The 17,337-nt window shown below is 40.1% G+C and overlaps 1 protein-coding gene across 1 annotated transcript in view; it reads left to right on the forward strand.

The window, feature by feature from the left end:
- Positions 1 to 16,019, forward strand: part of Csnk1a1 (casein kinase 1 alpha 1) — a 36,618-nt gene extending 20,599 nt beyond the window's left edge. Inside the window, exons 7-12 of the mRNA XM_059246120.1 lie at positions 1,504 to 1,633; positions 2,297 to 2,371; positions 3,729 to 3,835; positions 5,657 to 5,805; positions 7,603 to 7,632; positions 13,190 to 16,019. Of these exons, the coding sequence (XP_059102103.1) occupies positions 1,504 to 1,633; positions 2,297 to 2,371; positions 3,729 to 3,835; positions 5,657 to 5,805; positions 7,603 to 7,632; positions 13,190 to 13,197 (499 nt within the window). The 3' untranslated portion in view covers positions 13,198 to 16,019. The remainder of the gene's footprint in view (positions 1 to 1,503; positions 1,634 to 2,296; positions 2,372 to 3,728; positions 3,836 to 5,656; positions 5,806 to 7,602; positions 7,633 to 13,189) is intronic.
- The last annotated feature ends 1,318 nt before the right edge of the window (positions 16,020 to 17,337 follow it).

A 17,337-nucleotide genomic window follows, 5' to 3' on the forward strand; every position in this document is an offset into this window, starting at 1 on the left:
AAATCCGTAATGGAAGCAAGCTTTGATGGCTTTTCTTGAGTTTGTTTGTATGAAAATTTCTTAATATCTTAAGGGTGCGTCTTGGCTGAGGACTAAGGAATTGCTTTTATTGTTGTATCTTTTGCTTTTAATAGTGCAGAGAAGCCACCTAAATTAATGGGGCTTTTTATTTTCTTTCCTGAAAGTTGTCTCTGGGGTAGAAAGTTAAATGTCTGGTATGGTGACACAGACCTGCAATCTTAGCTGGCGGCACTAGGAGGCTGAAGCAGGATGAGTGTTAAAAAATTCAGGGCCATTCTTGGCTATATAATGAGTCCACATTGTGAGACCCTATCTAAAAAAGGAAGGAATGAAAAAACAAAAGCCTGTTAAACATGGAAATTGGAAACATAATTAGTATTTTGACATCTCTTTTCAGTTTAACATAGTACCTGCTTTTTAAGTGCTGATCTTAGGCACTTCAGTGTTTTATGACTTATGCTTATCACTGTGGTTGGCAATGTGAACCTGGGAGAGTGGATCCTTAAAATGAGGCAGACTAAAGTCTCATGCAATAACCAACTTTATTCAGAGCATCAAACAGTTTATACTCTGAGTCACATGAGTAATTTGTACAATCACAAGGACAAGCCCCACAAGCTGCATGTGGCAAAACATGTTTTTTTTCCATGGAGGTATATAAACAAAAAATAATAGCCAGTTGTAATGACTAATTTGAAGTAAACTCCTATCCCCTACACCTGGGAGGGGCATAAAAACACATTCCAAGAACAATTCCATGTTTTTGAAGAAACTGTGGTCACGAGACACTTTTTTCCTTGGAGTTTTCTCAAAAGCACTTTGAATCCCCCTCACATGACTCCATTTGTGGACCATGTTTCAACAACTTGAGTTCCAGAATTTGAGTTCCAGGGGTGATGAGGATCCATGGGTCACTTTTACAAGGAAAATTCTATAAGAGTACTGAGCTTAGTGGCTCATGCCTATAATCCCAGCACTTTGGTAGTCTGTGAGAGGATTGTTTTACCTTCAAATTCGAAGTTAGTCTCAGGACAAACAAAAACGATGAGATTTGTAATAAACTACAATGCGATTGGTGAACTATGATCTCTGTGTCTTTCTATTTCAGCACTTGAGTTTTCTTTTTTCTGAGTTCCCTTCAGTTTTTGGTTAGCTTTTCTTCCCTAAAAGAAACAAAGCAAAAAGCGTTATGTCTTTGGGTTGGAAACGTCATAGTTGGAATGTAGGAAGTAGGAAGAAAAATAGTAAATCTCTGAATACTCTGAGATGTGCTATGGTTGCATTCACCCGGGAACAGGTATTTCCTGTCACTAGATGTTGTATAAGTGTGTATACCCTTGTGAGGTTGGTTGTTTGAGCGTCTCTAGAGGGGCTTTAGGAGTTGAAAATTAAGGCATCTCTTACTGCTTGTTTTTCATTATTCATTAAGACACCAAATAGTCTTTATCTTCATTGTGAGCATTTTTTCTTCTGTGTACTCAGTTTTTATGTTTTCCCATTATCTGCTTCAAAAAATACCATTCTCTTTTCTAGTCGCCGAGATGACATGGAATCTTTAGGATATGTTTTGATGTACTTCAATAGAACCAGTCTTCCCTGGCAAGGGCTAAAGGTAAATCAGACTCAAATTACTGGGGAGTGCTTTTGTTTATCTTACTTGAAGGAAAGATATGAGATGGATCATCCCAGAACTTGAGGAGGAGTGGTATGGGCCCAGTAGAGTCAGAGCAACCTAGGCAGCATAAGGAAGGGACCCTTCTATCACAGAGGGGAGAGAGGAGAAGAAAGAAAACACCGTGGAAGGTGTCCTTTAAAGAATTTTCCATATCTGAGTTTTTGCCAAAGTTAATTTGCTTTTGCCTGTAATTTGCGGGAATAAGTTGACTGTTTGAGTAAGAAATTAGTTAAGAGTAATTAATTTAACTAATTAATTAGTTAACCCTGAAGGCTTGTCTTCTTTTGTGCTAGTACTCATTGGCGACAACTAGCCTTATCTAGGTTGAAGCACAGGTGGGCTTTGGATGTTGAGCTGTGCTTTTGAGTGTATGTTAATAAATCATTGGTGTAGAATTTAATAGCTATTTTGAACCTTTAAAGGCAAATAGTAAAATGCTCAGTTCTTTTGTGAGTAGCTTTATCCAATATGGACTTGATTCCATGAATTCTTTACTTAGCTCTTACCTACTGACTCTCTAGTACATATTCTTTCTAGTGAGTTCAACTACTACACTTCTTTTAAGTTTTAAATCCATCTTTGCACTCCTTTTTTTAACAGGCTGCAACAAAGAAACAAAAATATGAAAAGATTAGTGAAAAGAAGATGTCCACTCCTGTTGAAGTTTTGTGTAAGGTAAGGAAGTATACATGATGAGATTTAAAAATAATTCCTATGGCCAGGTATGGTTAGTATACATCTTTAATCCCAGAACTTGGGAGGCAGAGGCAGCCTGGTCTAACACTGCAAATTCTAGGCAGCCAGGGTTCAAGTAGTAAGACCTGTCTAAGTAAATAAAAGCATGGGCTGGAGGGACACACCTCTGGTTAAGAGCATGTGCCATGCCTGGTGTGGTATTGAACTTGTGCCTTTAATCCCAGCATTCCAGACTCAGAGCTGGGAGTTCAGGACTGCTGGGGCTGTGTAAAGACATCCTGTCTCAAAAAAAAAAAAAAAAAAAAAATAGTGTTTGCTGCTCTTCCAGGGGATGCGAGTTCAATTCCCAGCACCCACATTGAATGTAGTTTATAACCTGGTAACTCCAGCTCCAGACACTCTTTTTTGGCCTTTGTCCTCTCTGGGCACCAAGCATATATGAAGCAGGCACAGTGCACATATATAAATAAGTATAAATCTTTTTAATAATTGGTATAAAGTTCAGTAGGATGGCCCAGTGAGTAGACACCTGCTGCCAAGCCTGATAGCCTGAGTTTGATCCCTGAGATAAGTGGTGGAAGAATCAACTCCCACAAGTTGTTCTCTGTTCCATGTGCATGCTATAGCACATATATATCCATACACAGACATAGTACACACAAAAAGTAAGTCAGAAGTAGTCACGTTAAGAGAAAAAAGCAAATCCTACATTAGCAAAAAGACAAAAAAATCAGTTGTCTTTGTTACCGCCCTCAGAAAAAGTTCTGAATTGTGCTATAGAAAAAGGTGACTTCTTTCATAATTGTCTTAGGGTTTCTATAAAACAATTTGGGAAGAAGGTTCATTTCCTATTACAGCTCTCAGGCCACACTTCTATCTCTTGAGGGAAGTCAGCAGGGATATAAGTCTGTAACCTGGAGTAAGGAACTGAAGCAGAAGCCAATAGAGAGCTGCTGCTTACTGGCTTGCTCCCCATGGCTGGCACCATCCCCAGTTGAGAAGAACCCTCCCACATAAATCATTAGTCAAGAAAATGCCCCATGAGTCAGTCTGGTGGGAGCATTTTCTCAATTGAAGTTCCTTCCCAAATGACTAGCTTTTGTCCAGGTAACAAAAGAAACTAACCAGGACAACATTTTGTATACTATAGAGTGAGTAGATGGTGAATTTGGCTTAAATTTGTGAGAAAACCAGGCTGTAGTTGTCTTAATTGTCATAGCTTCCTTTACTTTGTAAAGTACTGAAACAACATTATATGTTTCCTTTTGCTTGTATTTCAAAACTTCTCACTTGGTGTTTTTGCTTTTCACTCTTGTTTTAAATATTGAATTGATAGGGATTTCCTGCAGAATTTGCCATGTACTTAAATTACTGTCGTGGACTGCGCTTTGAGGAAGCTCCGGATTACATGTATCTGAGGCAGCTATTCCGCATCCTTTTCAGGTCAGTTGTTAATCTCGAAGAGGCTGAAAGATGGCTTAAGTAGGGCATACTGCTCCCGGAGACAAGTCAGATTTGGTCCCACCACTCACATTGGGCAACTCATGGGCAGATCCCTACCCACCCCCACCCCTGTGTGTGTGTGTGTGTGTGTGTGTGTGTGTGTGTGTGTGTGTGTGTGTGTTCACATATACATAGTTAAAAATAATTTTGCCCTGTACTGGTGATTGCAGCTACAGAATAACTCCTGAATCTAAGGCTCGGGAATAACAGGCTATGAGGTTGTATGTCCTAAGAATGTCAGAAGCTGCACCCATAAAATCTCACCAGCATGACTACTTAAACTAAGGAGTGTTGAGAGCAGGAGAAATTCTCTTCCCTAGGGAAGAGCATACCAACTGGTTTTATCTGATACTAGGTGGTCAGCCCTGAAAACATACATAATATTATTACACATAGTGAGCAGGTTGTACTCATGGATGCAAGAAGAGAGAGAGAGACAGAGAGAGTGTTGTATAGCAATAATTCATGAAAAATGGTCCTTTTTTCCCCCCCAATCAAATGAAATCAATAAGGCAGCTGAAATTCTCGCAAATACAGAAAAGGAGGGAGGAAGGGAGTGGCTGGGGGGATGGAAACTCTACGTGTTGCTCCCTCTCCGGCTGAGCAGGGATGCTCGGGCTGCCGCCTTCGCAATACGGTACCTAGGGAGGTTCGTCCTGACTCCGGCAGCCGCCTGGTCTTTGGTTTTTTTTTTTTTTTTTTTAAAGCAAGGAGGTGTGTATAGGCAGTTTTGGAGGGAAGAAGGGAAGGGAGAAATTATGTAATTACATTAATCTCAAAATAAATAAATTTTACAAGTAAGTGATTTTTAAAAAATCCTTAAACAGTAATTTCAATGGTACAGAACCCTCTTCAGTGCCAAATAAGAAGGCATTAAAAGTCAGGCCTGGTGGCACCTGTCTTTAATCCTAGCACTTGGGAGACAGAGGCAGACATGGATCTCTGAGTTCCAAGCCAACCAGTACTACATAGAGAAACCTTGTCTTGAAATTATGTGCTCCTCCCTCCCCCCCAAAAAGGAAAAAACAGAAAAGAGCCTTAAAATACAGAGTCTGCCAGAGGTCTACCAGAGACTCCAGCACTTAGGAGATAGAGGCAGGAGGATTGGGAGTTCAGGGCTAGCCGCTGTACCACAGCTAGTTCAAGGCTAGACATTATCCTGCCTGTGTTTCAGATTCTTAGAAGAAACTAGCAAGTAATCCATTAGTCCCAGACATGATGTCCCAAGGTACTAGCACCATCTCGTTCACTAGCTGACAGTTCTCTCCATGCTCCCTGAGAGGTTCTGAATGACTATATAAGTAATTGACAGCTTGAGTCACTGCAGTTACTGATTCTGTCTCCTCACTCCTAGTATGCCCTTTGGAGAAATTGGTATTTTGTTTGTTTTTTAGACAGGGTCTCACTATGTAGACCAGGCTGGCCTCGAACTCAGTAGAGCTTTGCCTTACTGAACACTGGGGTTAAAGGCTTGTGTCACTATGCCAGACTCCTTTGGAGACAATTTAAAAGGCAGTTTCTATTGAAAAAGTTACTATATTTTTTTAATCTAGTACCTCAGAGTAATTAACATTTTCCTTTCAGTTGTGACATGTGAGAAGTAATTACTTAAAGTTACTTAGAAGAAGAAGAATTGTAGAAGTTACATGCTTTTGAGAAAATACTCTTAATCTAGAGAGACCCGTCCTGCTGTCTGGAGAAGTGAGTAGGCTGTTTAGCTGGACAGTGTTATTAAGAGGTTACTGTGCCTTTCTCTTCCAGGACCCTGAACCACCAGTATGATTACACGTTTGACTGGACGATGCTAAAGCAGAAAGCGGCACAGCAGGCAGCCTCCTCCAGTGGGCAGGGTCAGCAGGCCCAAACCCCCACAGGCAAGCAAACTGACAAAACCAAGAGTAACATGAAAGGTTAGTAGCCAAGAACCAAGTGACGTGCCAGGGAAAAATTCAATACAAATTGGGTAATTCATTCATTTCTAACAGTGTTAGATCAAGGAGGTGGTTTTAAAACAAAATTTGGCTTTGTATTTAAAAAAAAAAAAAAAACAAAGACGTCCTTGGAAAATTTGACTACTAACTTTAAACCCAAATGTCCTTGTTCATATATATGTATATGTACTTGTATATACATATATGTGTGTATATTATATCATTTCTCTTGGGATTTTGGGTCATTTTTAACAACTGCATCTTTTTTACTCATTCATTAACCCTTTTCCAAAATAAACATTTGGTGTTGGGAATATGGTATTGCCAATCAATCCAAAATCCTAGACCTAACACTTGTTGATTTTTAATACAGAATCTGGTTAGCCGTGGTATTTTGATTGACTTTCAGACTAACAGTGTTAAGATATTTGTACATTTTTGTTTGCATGTTAATGCTGTGGTGTTTACTGGGAGCTGTGAACGTGATCTAACTGTAAGAGGCGAGTCCTGGCGCTGCCTTCAGCATGTCTTATCTTCTCGATGGCAGAGAACCTGTTAACTGCAAAGCTCAGCATGTCTTCTGAAGTCACAAATTCTCTCTGCCAGTGAACTATAACAGATCGTAATTTCAGGACGATCCTTCAGGAGTGCTTTATTGAAATGCTAAGGAACTTAGGCACTAGAGTTGACTTAATATGGAATTGAAGTCTGTAGTTAGAACTTGTCAATTGAAGAGAACTGAGGCAAGTGCTGATAAACTGCTAGGCTGTCTGTCTCTGTCTCTTTCTGGCACTTTGAGTGCTTCTAAGGAGTAGAACTGTTAGAGCACAACACCATTCCCTGTTCCTGGTGCCTTAGAGTTCAACTCCTGCTTCCGTGTCACTGTCTCCTTTCCTGGGGCTTACTGCTACTACCTGCCTGCTTTGTGCAAGTGGTGGGCAGGTAAGCTTTGCTGTTTGCTTTTTAAATTTTTATTTCTGAAAGACTGCTCTAGTCTGAATGTGGTTTTCAAATATTAGTAATTTTCTATATTTTTAGTGTTGATTTAAATAATTCTTAAACTTAAAAATAGATTCTAGGCCAGGTGGGGTGGCAAATGCCTTTAATCCCAGCATTTGGGGGGCAAAGGCAGACAGATCTCTGTGGGTTCCAGGACAGCCAGGGCTTTTTTAAGAAAGAAAGAAAGAAAAGCTTCTAGTATCTGAGGCACATTTGAAGAAATGGAATGAGCTGATGTCATCCTCATCCCAGCAGCTCAGTAAAGTTGGGGCTTCCTTTCTGTGCTTCTGTATTTGGGAAGGAGGGATTTTAGATGATGAGGCCTGAGCTAAAGAGCATGGTGGGTGCTCAGGCTGTTCAGCCTCTGCACCTCAGTTGGGACTTTGATGCCTCATTTGTGTCTTAATATTGTGTAAATAGTCTTGTGTGGAAGTAGAGATCAGGTATTTGTGAGAAGTGGTTTTATTGTTGAGACGAAGGCAAATAGAGCCTCTTAACTAAGATATTAAATAGCACCTATAATATATTTGCTTTGGTCATGAAATGAAGCCCTTTTTTTTTTCTTTTTGCCTAAAGCTGGTTGGGATAATAGGATTCATCACAAATTGCAGCTTCTAAAACTAAGATTGAAATCTCATCTGGCCTAGAACATTTTTCTTCAGGCATTCAGCAGCCTTCAGAAAGAAGTATCTTAATTTTGACCTAGTTTCATTGTTCTAATATTCTATGTGTTTCTTACTCAATAAACAAGCAGAATTTTTGTCCTGCTTTGTCTAGGTATTAAAGATGAGAAGTTGGATCCACTGAGTTAGTATGTTTCCTTGAAAAAAAAAAAAGTGATTAAACTTAAGTTTAAGCCTTCTTCTGTATCGTAACTTTTTCATAATCGTAAAACAGTTGAAAATATCTTTAGACACAGTGGTCGTTCAAATTATTACATGTACATGAACTTGTGATGTTCTGAAATAGGGATTACAATAACATCATTGACTACTTTTAAAGGTACATTTCTAAGGTCAGGTTCAGTGACATGAATACTTACAGTCTTAGTTACTGGGAGGCTAGAACAAGAGGATCGCTTGAGCTCAGGAGTTAATGGCCAGCTTCAGCAATAGGAAGAGTTCCTTCTTAGAGGGTGGGTAGGTAGAATGGGTTACCAAGAGGTTTTTTGTTTGTTTGTTTGTTTGTTTTTTACCTTTAGCAAAATACTGCTTGCTGCTCAAATATACCAGTCTGGGGCTGGAAAGGTAGCTAGGTTGGTAAGTGCTTGCTTTGTGAGAATAGGACCTGAATTCAATCCCTAGAACCTCTGTTTAAAAAGCGAGCAAGGGCCAGGCATGGTGTGGCACACGCCCTGATTCCCAGCACTTGGACATAGAAGCAAGCGGATTTCTGTGAGTTTGAGGCCAACCTCAACATAGTGAGACTGAAACCCTGTCTCAACAACAGTGCTAGCAAGCTGTAATGTTTGCTTGTAAGCCCAGCCCTGGCTAGCAGGGTGGAGATAGGCAAAACCTTGGGACTTCCTGGCCAGCCAGATTAAGCCTAATCAGTGCACTCCATGTCCCAGTGGAAGACCCCAGCGCCAAAAAGCAAAGATATCAGAGGAACAACCAGCAAGATTGACTCCTGACCACCACACACACACAGAGATTCCCAATAAGCTATGACACTATACAAAATACAGACAGGAGGGTGGACTTTAGACTTCTTACACATCTGTGAAATTAGTGTCCATAGCAGAAAGCTCAGAAAATACATCTACCTAAGGGTGGCATGAAATAAGCATGAGGGAGTTGGTCTTAGACCCTCTGCCTCTCACAATATGTAGGTTGTTAGTGATTCCAAACTCTTAAGTAATAGAGTGTATAAAACCATAGACTCAGTTTCTGCTATTACAGCTTTTGATTTCATGGAGTCTTTCCATAATGGTAACACCATTATTTCTCTCTCCTCAAAAATTATAAAAAGTGTCTGGGGGTGGTGGCACATGCTTTTAATTACAGCACGTGGGAGGCAGAAGGGTGTATCTCTATTAGGTTGCGGACTGCCAGGGCTTTATAGTGAGACTTTCCAAGACCCCCAAAATGTAGAAGACACTCAGAATATACATTACAACTTTTTTTTTTCCTTTGGGTCATAATCTCAGATGCTTGTGTGTCAATGAATTCAGTTTCATAAATGTTCAGCAAGCAGGCCTCTATCATAAAGGTTCTCTTCTGGAAAGATCCTCTAAATGTTGGCATTTACTGGTATATTTTTTATAGTTTTGGGTTCTGTGGGGGTTTCTGTTTTGGTTTGGTTTTTGGTTTCTTGGCAGTTGCTTTAAGCATATGTTTCTTTCATAGAAATTACAGAAAGTTCTAGCCCCTCCCTGAGAGTGTTCAAGTGCTCTTCCAGACCTTGCTTATTTAGCTAGTATGTGCTTCTCCTGTAGTAGATGGATCTCTGCTCTGATAAATTTGCATTTAGGCCTTTCAGTTACTGCATTGCAAAGCCAATCGAGACCAAGAGACAAGGGTTTTCCCTAATGTCGCTTAGATTTTGTTTCCAATGCTGAAGTGCCCCAAGATTGAACTTTTTGCTTCTATTTGTGTAGCAGAGAGAGAAGATAAAAGCTTCTCACTCTGAACCCTTGACAATCCATTTTGCTTGGTGTTCTACAACTATATGTGATTCTCAGAAAGATTCTTGTTTATGACCTAGAAAGGGCAAAGAAAAAAGAAATAGTTTATGGATATTTAGATTCAGTTAATTCTGATGTACCCACAAGTAGCCGAGACCGTAGAATGACAAGTCTGAAGGTGGCCTTGGCCTTCAGAGACTTGAAGTGTTTTCCATCACATTAACCAACCTGTGTCAGTGGTCCCCAGCAGCTACAGGGCTTTGCCATGTGTAGCTTAACCTCTTCTGACATCACCAACTGCTGCCAGGACCACAGCTGATAATTCAGCAACTTAACCCAAAACAGGGAAGGGAAGACCTTGCGATACCTGGAAAGACTGACCTACCTTGAATACACTCTGTCCAGAGAAGACCAGGGAACTGAATCTTCACTGAAATCTGGGATTTCCATCGGCTTTTTTCATTGTGGACAATAAAGCTGGAGAGATTGACAATCCAAGAAATGAAGATGACAGTGCAAGAGACCTCTCAAGGCTTGCTGGGCCTGCCAACCTTCTGCTCAGGTTCTGTGATGACTGTCAGAAGGTCTGGAATACTGCCAGTGTTGCTGAGCCTCAGCGCTGCATAATGGCCGCCATCTGCCAGTTGGGATGGATTCCTTTGTAACAGGTATGTTCAACTTAACAGCTATAGCAACTGTTAGAAAATGAAATCTGAGTAGAGAAGACAGTCATCAAATTGTTAGTCTGGTGCTCCAGTTCAAGGATGAGTTGACCTGTTACATACAAATTACCAGTTTGTGATGGAAAATCCTTTCATCTTTCACTCCTTTCATTTATAGAGTAGAGCAGAGTTAATAGGGTTGTTGGTTTGGTAGGATGTAGTGGGTACATACATACTGGCAGCTTAATTCAAAATTCACCTAGCTTAATTTTACATAACCAGAAGACCATAGAAAAATGTTGTTGGAAAAATTACTTCATATAAGTGACATTGTATGTTGATTATTGAGTTGAAAATGGGAGCCTAAATTTCAAACACCCACCACAAATGTATAAAGCTTATTACTGCATAAACATCCTTTAACTGCATGGTGGCCCTTAATTATAATCCCATCAATACAGAGGTATGTAGAGGCAGGAGGAACTGTCTGAAAACATAACTACATCTGTTTAAAATGGATTCTGGCTCTATCTTTTTAAAAAGTTGGGCATGTTTGAAGTGAATTCATGAATAAAGATACATTTTGTAGGTTTCTTTTTGAGAGGATAATGTATGATTGTTGCATAAAATTAAAATAAGCACTTTTTTTTTCCGTATTTGAAGACTTGAAAAGAAACTGAAATATAGATGAATTCCTGGATCGTCAGTTCATGCACCTTTGGTGATGGTCTTCCTTCTCCCTCTCCTATAGGAACAGAAGAGGTTCGTCCCTCGTTTTAACAGGTGAACTAGAAGAGCCACCCAGAGTGCAGGATTTTAAAACCAAACCAAAGACTAAAGCACGCTGCAGAAGAGTCCTTAGTAGTGGTCAGAGAGTGAACGTTGGAGACCTACCACAATGTTTCTCCTTCTGGAGTACCGTCAGAGAACAGCTCATTGGAAGGATGATACCATCGCTCTGTCTAGCTGAAGAACTAAGTCTGGATTGGACTGCTTTACTCTACCATGAATATTGTTAGGCTCATCTTCAACTAGTCCCTAGACAATTGTAACCAGAGACTGACCGTCCACAATGAGAGACTTCTGACCTAGAACTTCCCTGTTATTAAAGAAATCAAGTTGTCTTGTATTTGGCTTATAGTTTGTTAGTGACTGGTTTTCCACTTCAGACCTGCTTGTGTGGAGGTGTATTCAGTGTAACAAAGTACTAAAATAGAATCACATGGTGGAAGCAAATTATTATAAAGGGAGGGAGACCCTGGTTTTACTAGCTGGGAAATGGTTGTTTTTTACAGTATTTATGAAAAAACTTTCATACTTAAAGCCAAATACTGATGGGATAAAGGTCATTTCTGTTTAGCTAGTTCATAGTTTTCTTAATTTTAATAGCTTCTTAGCCTGAGCAATTGGAATTAGACCCCAGGTGTGGTCAGGTTTATAGATGTAATTAAGGTTTGTTTGATAGCCTGTTAAAGTGTGCCTTACTGTAGCTGGGCAGGTGGCTCAGTAGCCAAGAACACTCAGCACAGAACATGAGGACCAGCATTCAGATCCTCTAAAACCCTGGAGATGGGTGGATATAGTTGTCTGTCTGTAATCCCAGCACCTGAAAGTCAGAGACAGCATCCCCAGAGCAAGCTGGCCAGATTGTGAGCTCCAGGTTCAGCAAAAGGCCCTGCACCAGTATATGCCGTAGGGAAAGATACCACTTGATTTCACATCTAGCCTGCATATAAGTGTGCCTACACACATGTGTATGTACCCACACACGAAAGAGCACATGTGCGCAGCACAGTTTGGTTTTCAGTTTGCCAGTGCTAGCTCCTCATAATCTTTATTTAGTGCTTGCTTTCTGTGCGTTTATGATTATGGAATTGGTGTTTGTTACATACCCGTTTTTAGTAGATACTGTGGGAAGGAGGGGTGCACATCTTTGCCTTCAAAGCTTAGGTGTATCTGTCAAATACATGAGGATGTCTGGTTTTCCTCCCATATGAAAAAGTTCCCAGTTAACTGGTGAAAGAATGCTTATCAAAAAAAGATGATTATAAATGCTTAATGTCTTTCCATTTTTAGTCTTAAAAACATTAGTAATAAAGAGTAAGTAGTAGGAGTATTTTATTATAAGTCCCACGAAGCCCAAAGGAAATATCCCACCAATGGTTGAAAAGAAAAAGAGAATTTATTTCTGGCAAAAACATGATTTTTCTGTAGTGGTGGTGGTTTGTTTTTTATTTTTATTAAAGAAGTTAAATGGTCAGAAATGTAGTTTGATCAGCTCAGGTTTGGAAGGGAAAGAGAGTGGCTCTTGCTTATGGGATGTTCAGGTTATTAAGAGGTGGGTATGTTTATGCTATCTCTAGCCATAAAGACAAGCCAATAGAACCAACATCCTTATGCGGAAGCCCTGACTTCCACTTGGGGGTGGGGGACTGTACAGCAGGATAGGACAGGACAGGGGGTAAAAAACGGCTAAAGCATTATTCATTTCTAGTTCACAAGTCAATGAGGAGACCTGATCTATTGAACGCAACAGTGGAGGTAAAGAAGTATGAAGAGGAGTGTGAGGTTTTTGTATACAAATCATAGTTCTTGGAGATACAATACAAAGTTATGCTTGAAATGAATTCATTAACCGTTACTGTTGATACGTAATCTCTGTCAGAAATGGTATACACGGTAGTTTGTGCTTCTGATCTAGTTAGAAGCATACTCGAGTTGTTTCAGTAATATTTCTCATTTGCCTGTTGGGTGTCTGAAATAGCTTGTGTTCTGGGTCCGAAAGAACTGGGCATCCTCGTTTGGATGGCTAGCCACTCTAGCTTAGAGTTGGATGCTGAGGTTGTAACTGACTGACTATAGACTTCTGTCTGGGTCATTCAAATGGGGGACAGGGGGACAGTGGCTTTAATTAGAGTCATGTACTCTCTTTTGAAAGGTGAAACTTGGTGATTTTCAAGATAAAAATCAACTGCCACTAAAATGTGATTATTGTCCTATTTCTACCTAATTTGGAGAGTACTTGTAAAAGTGTTTAAAACTTGTAACATCCTTTTTCTGTTTCATTTTTTAATAGGTTTCTAGGCATGAATTGAGGAAGAGAAGCAGCAGAGCAGATGATTGGAGCAGCATTTGTTTCTCCCCAAACTAGACATTTTAGCTCATATGTACACTAGCCAGTGGTTGTGGACAACCATTTACTTGGTGTAAAGAACTTAATTTCAGTGTAAACTGGCCTAGGCAGCATTGCTGATGCTGGCCCTGAGCTGTAACCGCTGTAATTGTGAATATTAACTGAGGTAGTGAAACATGGTGTCCGGTTTTCTATTGCATTTTTTTTTTTTAAGTGGAAAAGTTTAACTAAATGGTTGACACACGAATTGGTGGAGAAATTGTGCATATGCCAATTTTTTGTTAAAACCTTTTATTTTGAACTATACTGCTTTGAGATCTCATTTCAGGAGAACGGCATGAACAGTCTTCAGCCACAGTTGTGATGGTTGTAAATGTTCACAATTGTGTGTTCTTAGGGTTTTTCATCCCTGGGGTTTGCAAGTTGTTAACTTAAAACATTCTCAAAATGGTTGGCTTCTTGTTTGCAAGCCAGCTGATATGGTAGCAACCAAAGATTCCAGTGTTTGAGCATTTGAAAGACTCTGCCTGCTTACCTGTGCTAGAAATAACAGCATCTAAAGTGAAGACTTAAGAAAAAAACATAGCGACTACTAGATTATCCTTAGGACTCTGCATTAACTCTATAATGTTCTTGCTATTAAAAACGCATATTTGTCACAGAAATTTAGTTACCGTCTTACAACTGAACATGTATGTGTGTTGCTTAGATAAATGTAATCACTGTAAACATCTATATGATCTGGGATTTTGTTTTTATTTTGAAATGGGAGCTTTTTGTTTACAAGTTCATTAAAAACTAAAAACTGTTTCTGTAAGGAAGTGAAATTTTTTTTTAAACGACAAAATGCCTTGCTGACTCAACATGAAGTAAATCTCCCTGATTTTTTTGTTTTGTTGTATGATTTGAGACAGGGTCTCATTTTGTAGCTCTGGCTGGCCTAGAACTCACTATATAGACCAGGCTGGCCTAGAACTCTCAGAGATCCTCCTTCCTCTGCCTCCCTAAAATCTAAGAGCCACCACGCCCAGCTTCCCTCATTTTTTGATAGACTACTTCAAGCCATTTGTTATATTCCTTTGCTGTGAAAGGTTTTTGTTTTGTTTTTTTGTTTGTTTTTGTCTTGATCTGAAGAGAAAGGAATTCTTTCGCTTTCTTTTAAATGACTCACAGGCACATTACCAGTACTGCATCTGCCATAACTGTGGCCTTGACTCTTGCGGCCACTGCGGCCAGCAGAGGGACTGATTCTGAATCAGGGTGATGAAAGTGTTCAAGGCTTTAGTAACCATGTTAGAAAACCTTTTTCTTAGAAACCTTTGTGAAATGGCTGTACGAGTGTCACAGAGTGCAGTTAGAGATGCTGACCCTCCAGGCCCGCTTCCTCCCAGGCTCTCCTGGCCGCTTTTCTTTTTTCTTTGATGATTCAAGCGAAGGGGGAACTTAATTGACAGTAATTCTTTAAATGGTGTAATTTATTCATTTACAGCATGTCAGGATAAATGAAAAGATCATTTGTCTGAAAATGCTGCCAGGAGCCTATTGTGTAACTGTAGGTATTTTGTAAAATAATCTTGAATTGTAAATTGGCACATGTTTGGTAAGAGTGTCAGGGTTGATTTGTGGTTTTCCTTTTTTTTTTTTTTTTTTTTTTTATTTGAACAGCAATAATTTAATTCCATGATGACCACGTTCTGTCATCAAGTTGTATTAGTATCAGAAGGCTGAAGAAGTCACAGTGAGGTGGAGCTGGTGGGTGGCAGCCAGCCTCTCTCTCTTTTCTAGCCATGCTTGTCAGTTAAGGTATTTGTTTCTTGACTAATAAACCCTTTGATACTTTCAGCCAGAAATCAGTCTCATAAAGCTATTTTTGAGTATAGTTTGTGTAAGATAAAACTGTTCAGCATTGGTCATAACTCTCCAGGCTGAACTCCCTCTCTAGCAAGATATTTTTCAGTGCTTTTATTTACTATGCACTTAGACTATGCACTTTTTCTGAAATATTTTTGTAACACTTTTTTGTATTTTTGCCATTTGAAAAGGTTGTGGTGTCATTGATCTGTCATTAAGTTGCAGGTTTCAAACTGCTGTTAGCTTTGTGAATCAGAATATAGAAATGTTTTTGTTCTGGTGTACTTTTGTCCCATCTGCAGCTGGAGCTGGAATCCACTGATCTTCTAGCTGCCATTCATTTTCTTCACAGTTCACAAAGAAGAGCGTGAAATTCAGTGAATGCTGTTACTAATCCTGTCTGGAAATGAATCTCATTTCACCAAAATTAATTATGTTTTTCCACTAAAATGATGGTATACGTTGAAGACACATCACTTTGAAGTTGGAAGACCTCACCACTAAAGGCTCCACAGTGGCTGACTCAGCTGAACTCTAGGTTGCCACTCTTTTCTTTATTCACTCCACTGGGTGATGCAGCTTTTTGAAATGTTGGGAGATGGCCATTCTAACTACTGTTGAATGTCTCTGTTTTGGGAAGGTATAATAAGAAAATAAAGAAGAATATATATGAAGGGGGAGGCTGGTTGTCTCCCATATGGCTGTGCTGCATATGCTCTTAGAACCCAAGTGGACATAGGTTTGCCTTTGCTGTGATTTCCTCTCTGCTTTAAGTCTATCGTATTGTAAATATTTCAGAGTGTACTGTAACAGGACATGAATTGTTATAAATCATGAACCATGGAGATGGTGTAGTCTAAGCCAGTAGGCTGTTTTCCCTGAAAATTGCTGGGATAATAAAGAATAGTTTATTGTAACTCAACTAGAATGAGCCATGAGGATTGCAAAAAGGGCCGTTGAAGCATCTTAAGCTCACTTGAAGATTTTGCAGCATCCAATATAGGTGTGCTGGAAGTGGCCCTCTTCCAACTAGTCTTTGATTTCTTTTTGAGTTGTTTGTTTGGGAGGGGTGTTTTTGTTTTGTTTTGTTTTTGGTCTTTCTGAGCCAACCTGGTTTGTAAGGTGATGACCAAGATGTGAGGATGTCTGTAAGACATGTAGCAAAGATCAGAAATAGGATCAAGATGTGCTGTCCCGTGGGGGGGGGGGGGGGGCGGCAGCTGGGCGGGGCGGGGGATATTTCCAGGGCTCACTGCTATCCCTGGCCTGTTTTTTGCCTTAAAGTGCCACTGATCCGTAGCAACTTCATTGTGTTGTTGTTAGAGCACATTGAGACACTTCAGTAGTACCCAAATACTTGAATGACATTCTTCCCTATTGGAACCATGTCAAGTATAGTTAGTATATGTTTCGGTGGTAAAAATTGATTAGCAGCAACTGGGCATGGAACCTGGAGCCTTGTGCCTGCTAGGCAAGCATTCCACCACTACCATTTACTATATATACTTCAGAATTGGGCAAAGACCAAATAGGAGCTGATCTGCAAGTTTTCAGAATACTCAAAAGTGAAAAGAAATGAAAATGTTGGGCAGTCTAGGCCTAAGCAAAGGTGGCACACACCTTTGAATCCCAGCACTCAAGGAGGTGGGCAGATCTCTGGAAGTTGCAGGCCAGCCAAGGCTACATGGAGAGACCATGTCTCAGGAAAAGGGAAACTGGAACCATGGCTCTTGGCAGTGTCTGATTTTAGCACTGACTGAAAAAGAGAGAAGGGGATTTTGTACCCTCTCTGGTGCCAGAAAGGAGATCTCAAAGTGCAGCTGTCAGAAGCACAAGGCCCACTTGCATGTTTGGGAACAGCAGGGACTGTGCCAGTTAACAGCAAATACTAAAGGTGAGTCATTGAGCAAAAGTCTGACCATCTTTCAGAAATAGGAGAAAAGTTCTGTCTGGGATGTCGACAAATAAAAGGCCAGGCGTGGAGCGTGTGCCTTTAGTCCCACCCAGGAGGCAGTGGTGGACCTGTCAGTTCTACATAGCACCTTTCAGGTTAGCAGGCTGAAGAGTGAGACTATTGTGTGTATACCTGCAATCTCAGTATTCAGAAGTTACACATGCCAGACAAGCCTAGTCTACAAAAGGGTGGGGGTTGCGGGGAAAGATCCGTTTTCAAACTGTTGAGGTAGTGCTATCATTTTTTAGTCCTTGTGAATCTTTGACAATGAGATAAAAATGGGAAA

Source organism: Peromyscus eremicus, chromosome 19 (genome assembly GCF_949786415.1).
Source record: "Peromyscus eremicus chromosome 19, PerEre_H2_v1, whole genome shotgun sequence".
Lineage (NCBI taxonomy): Eukaryota > Metazoa > Chordata > Mammalia > Rodentia > Cricetidae > Peromyscus > Peromyscus eremicus.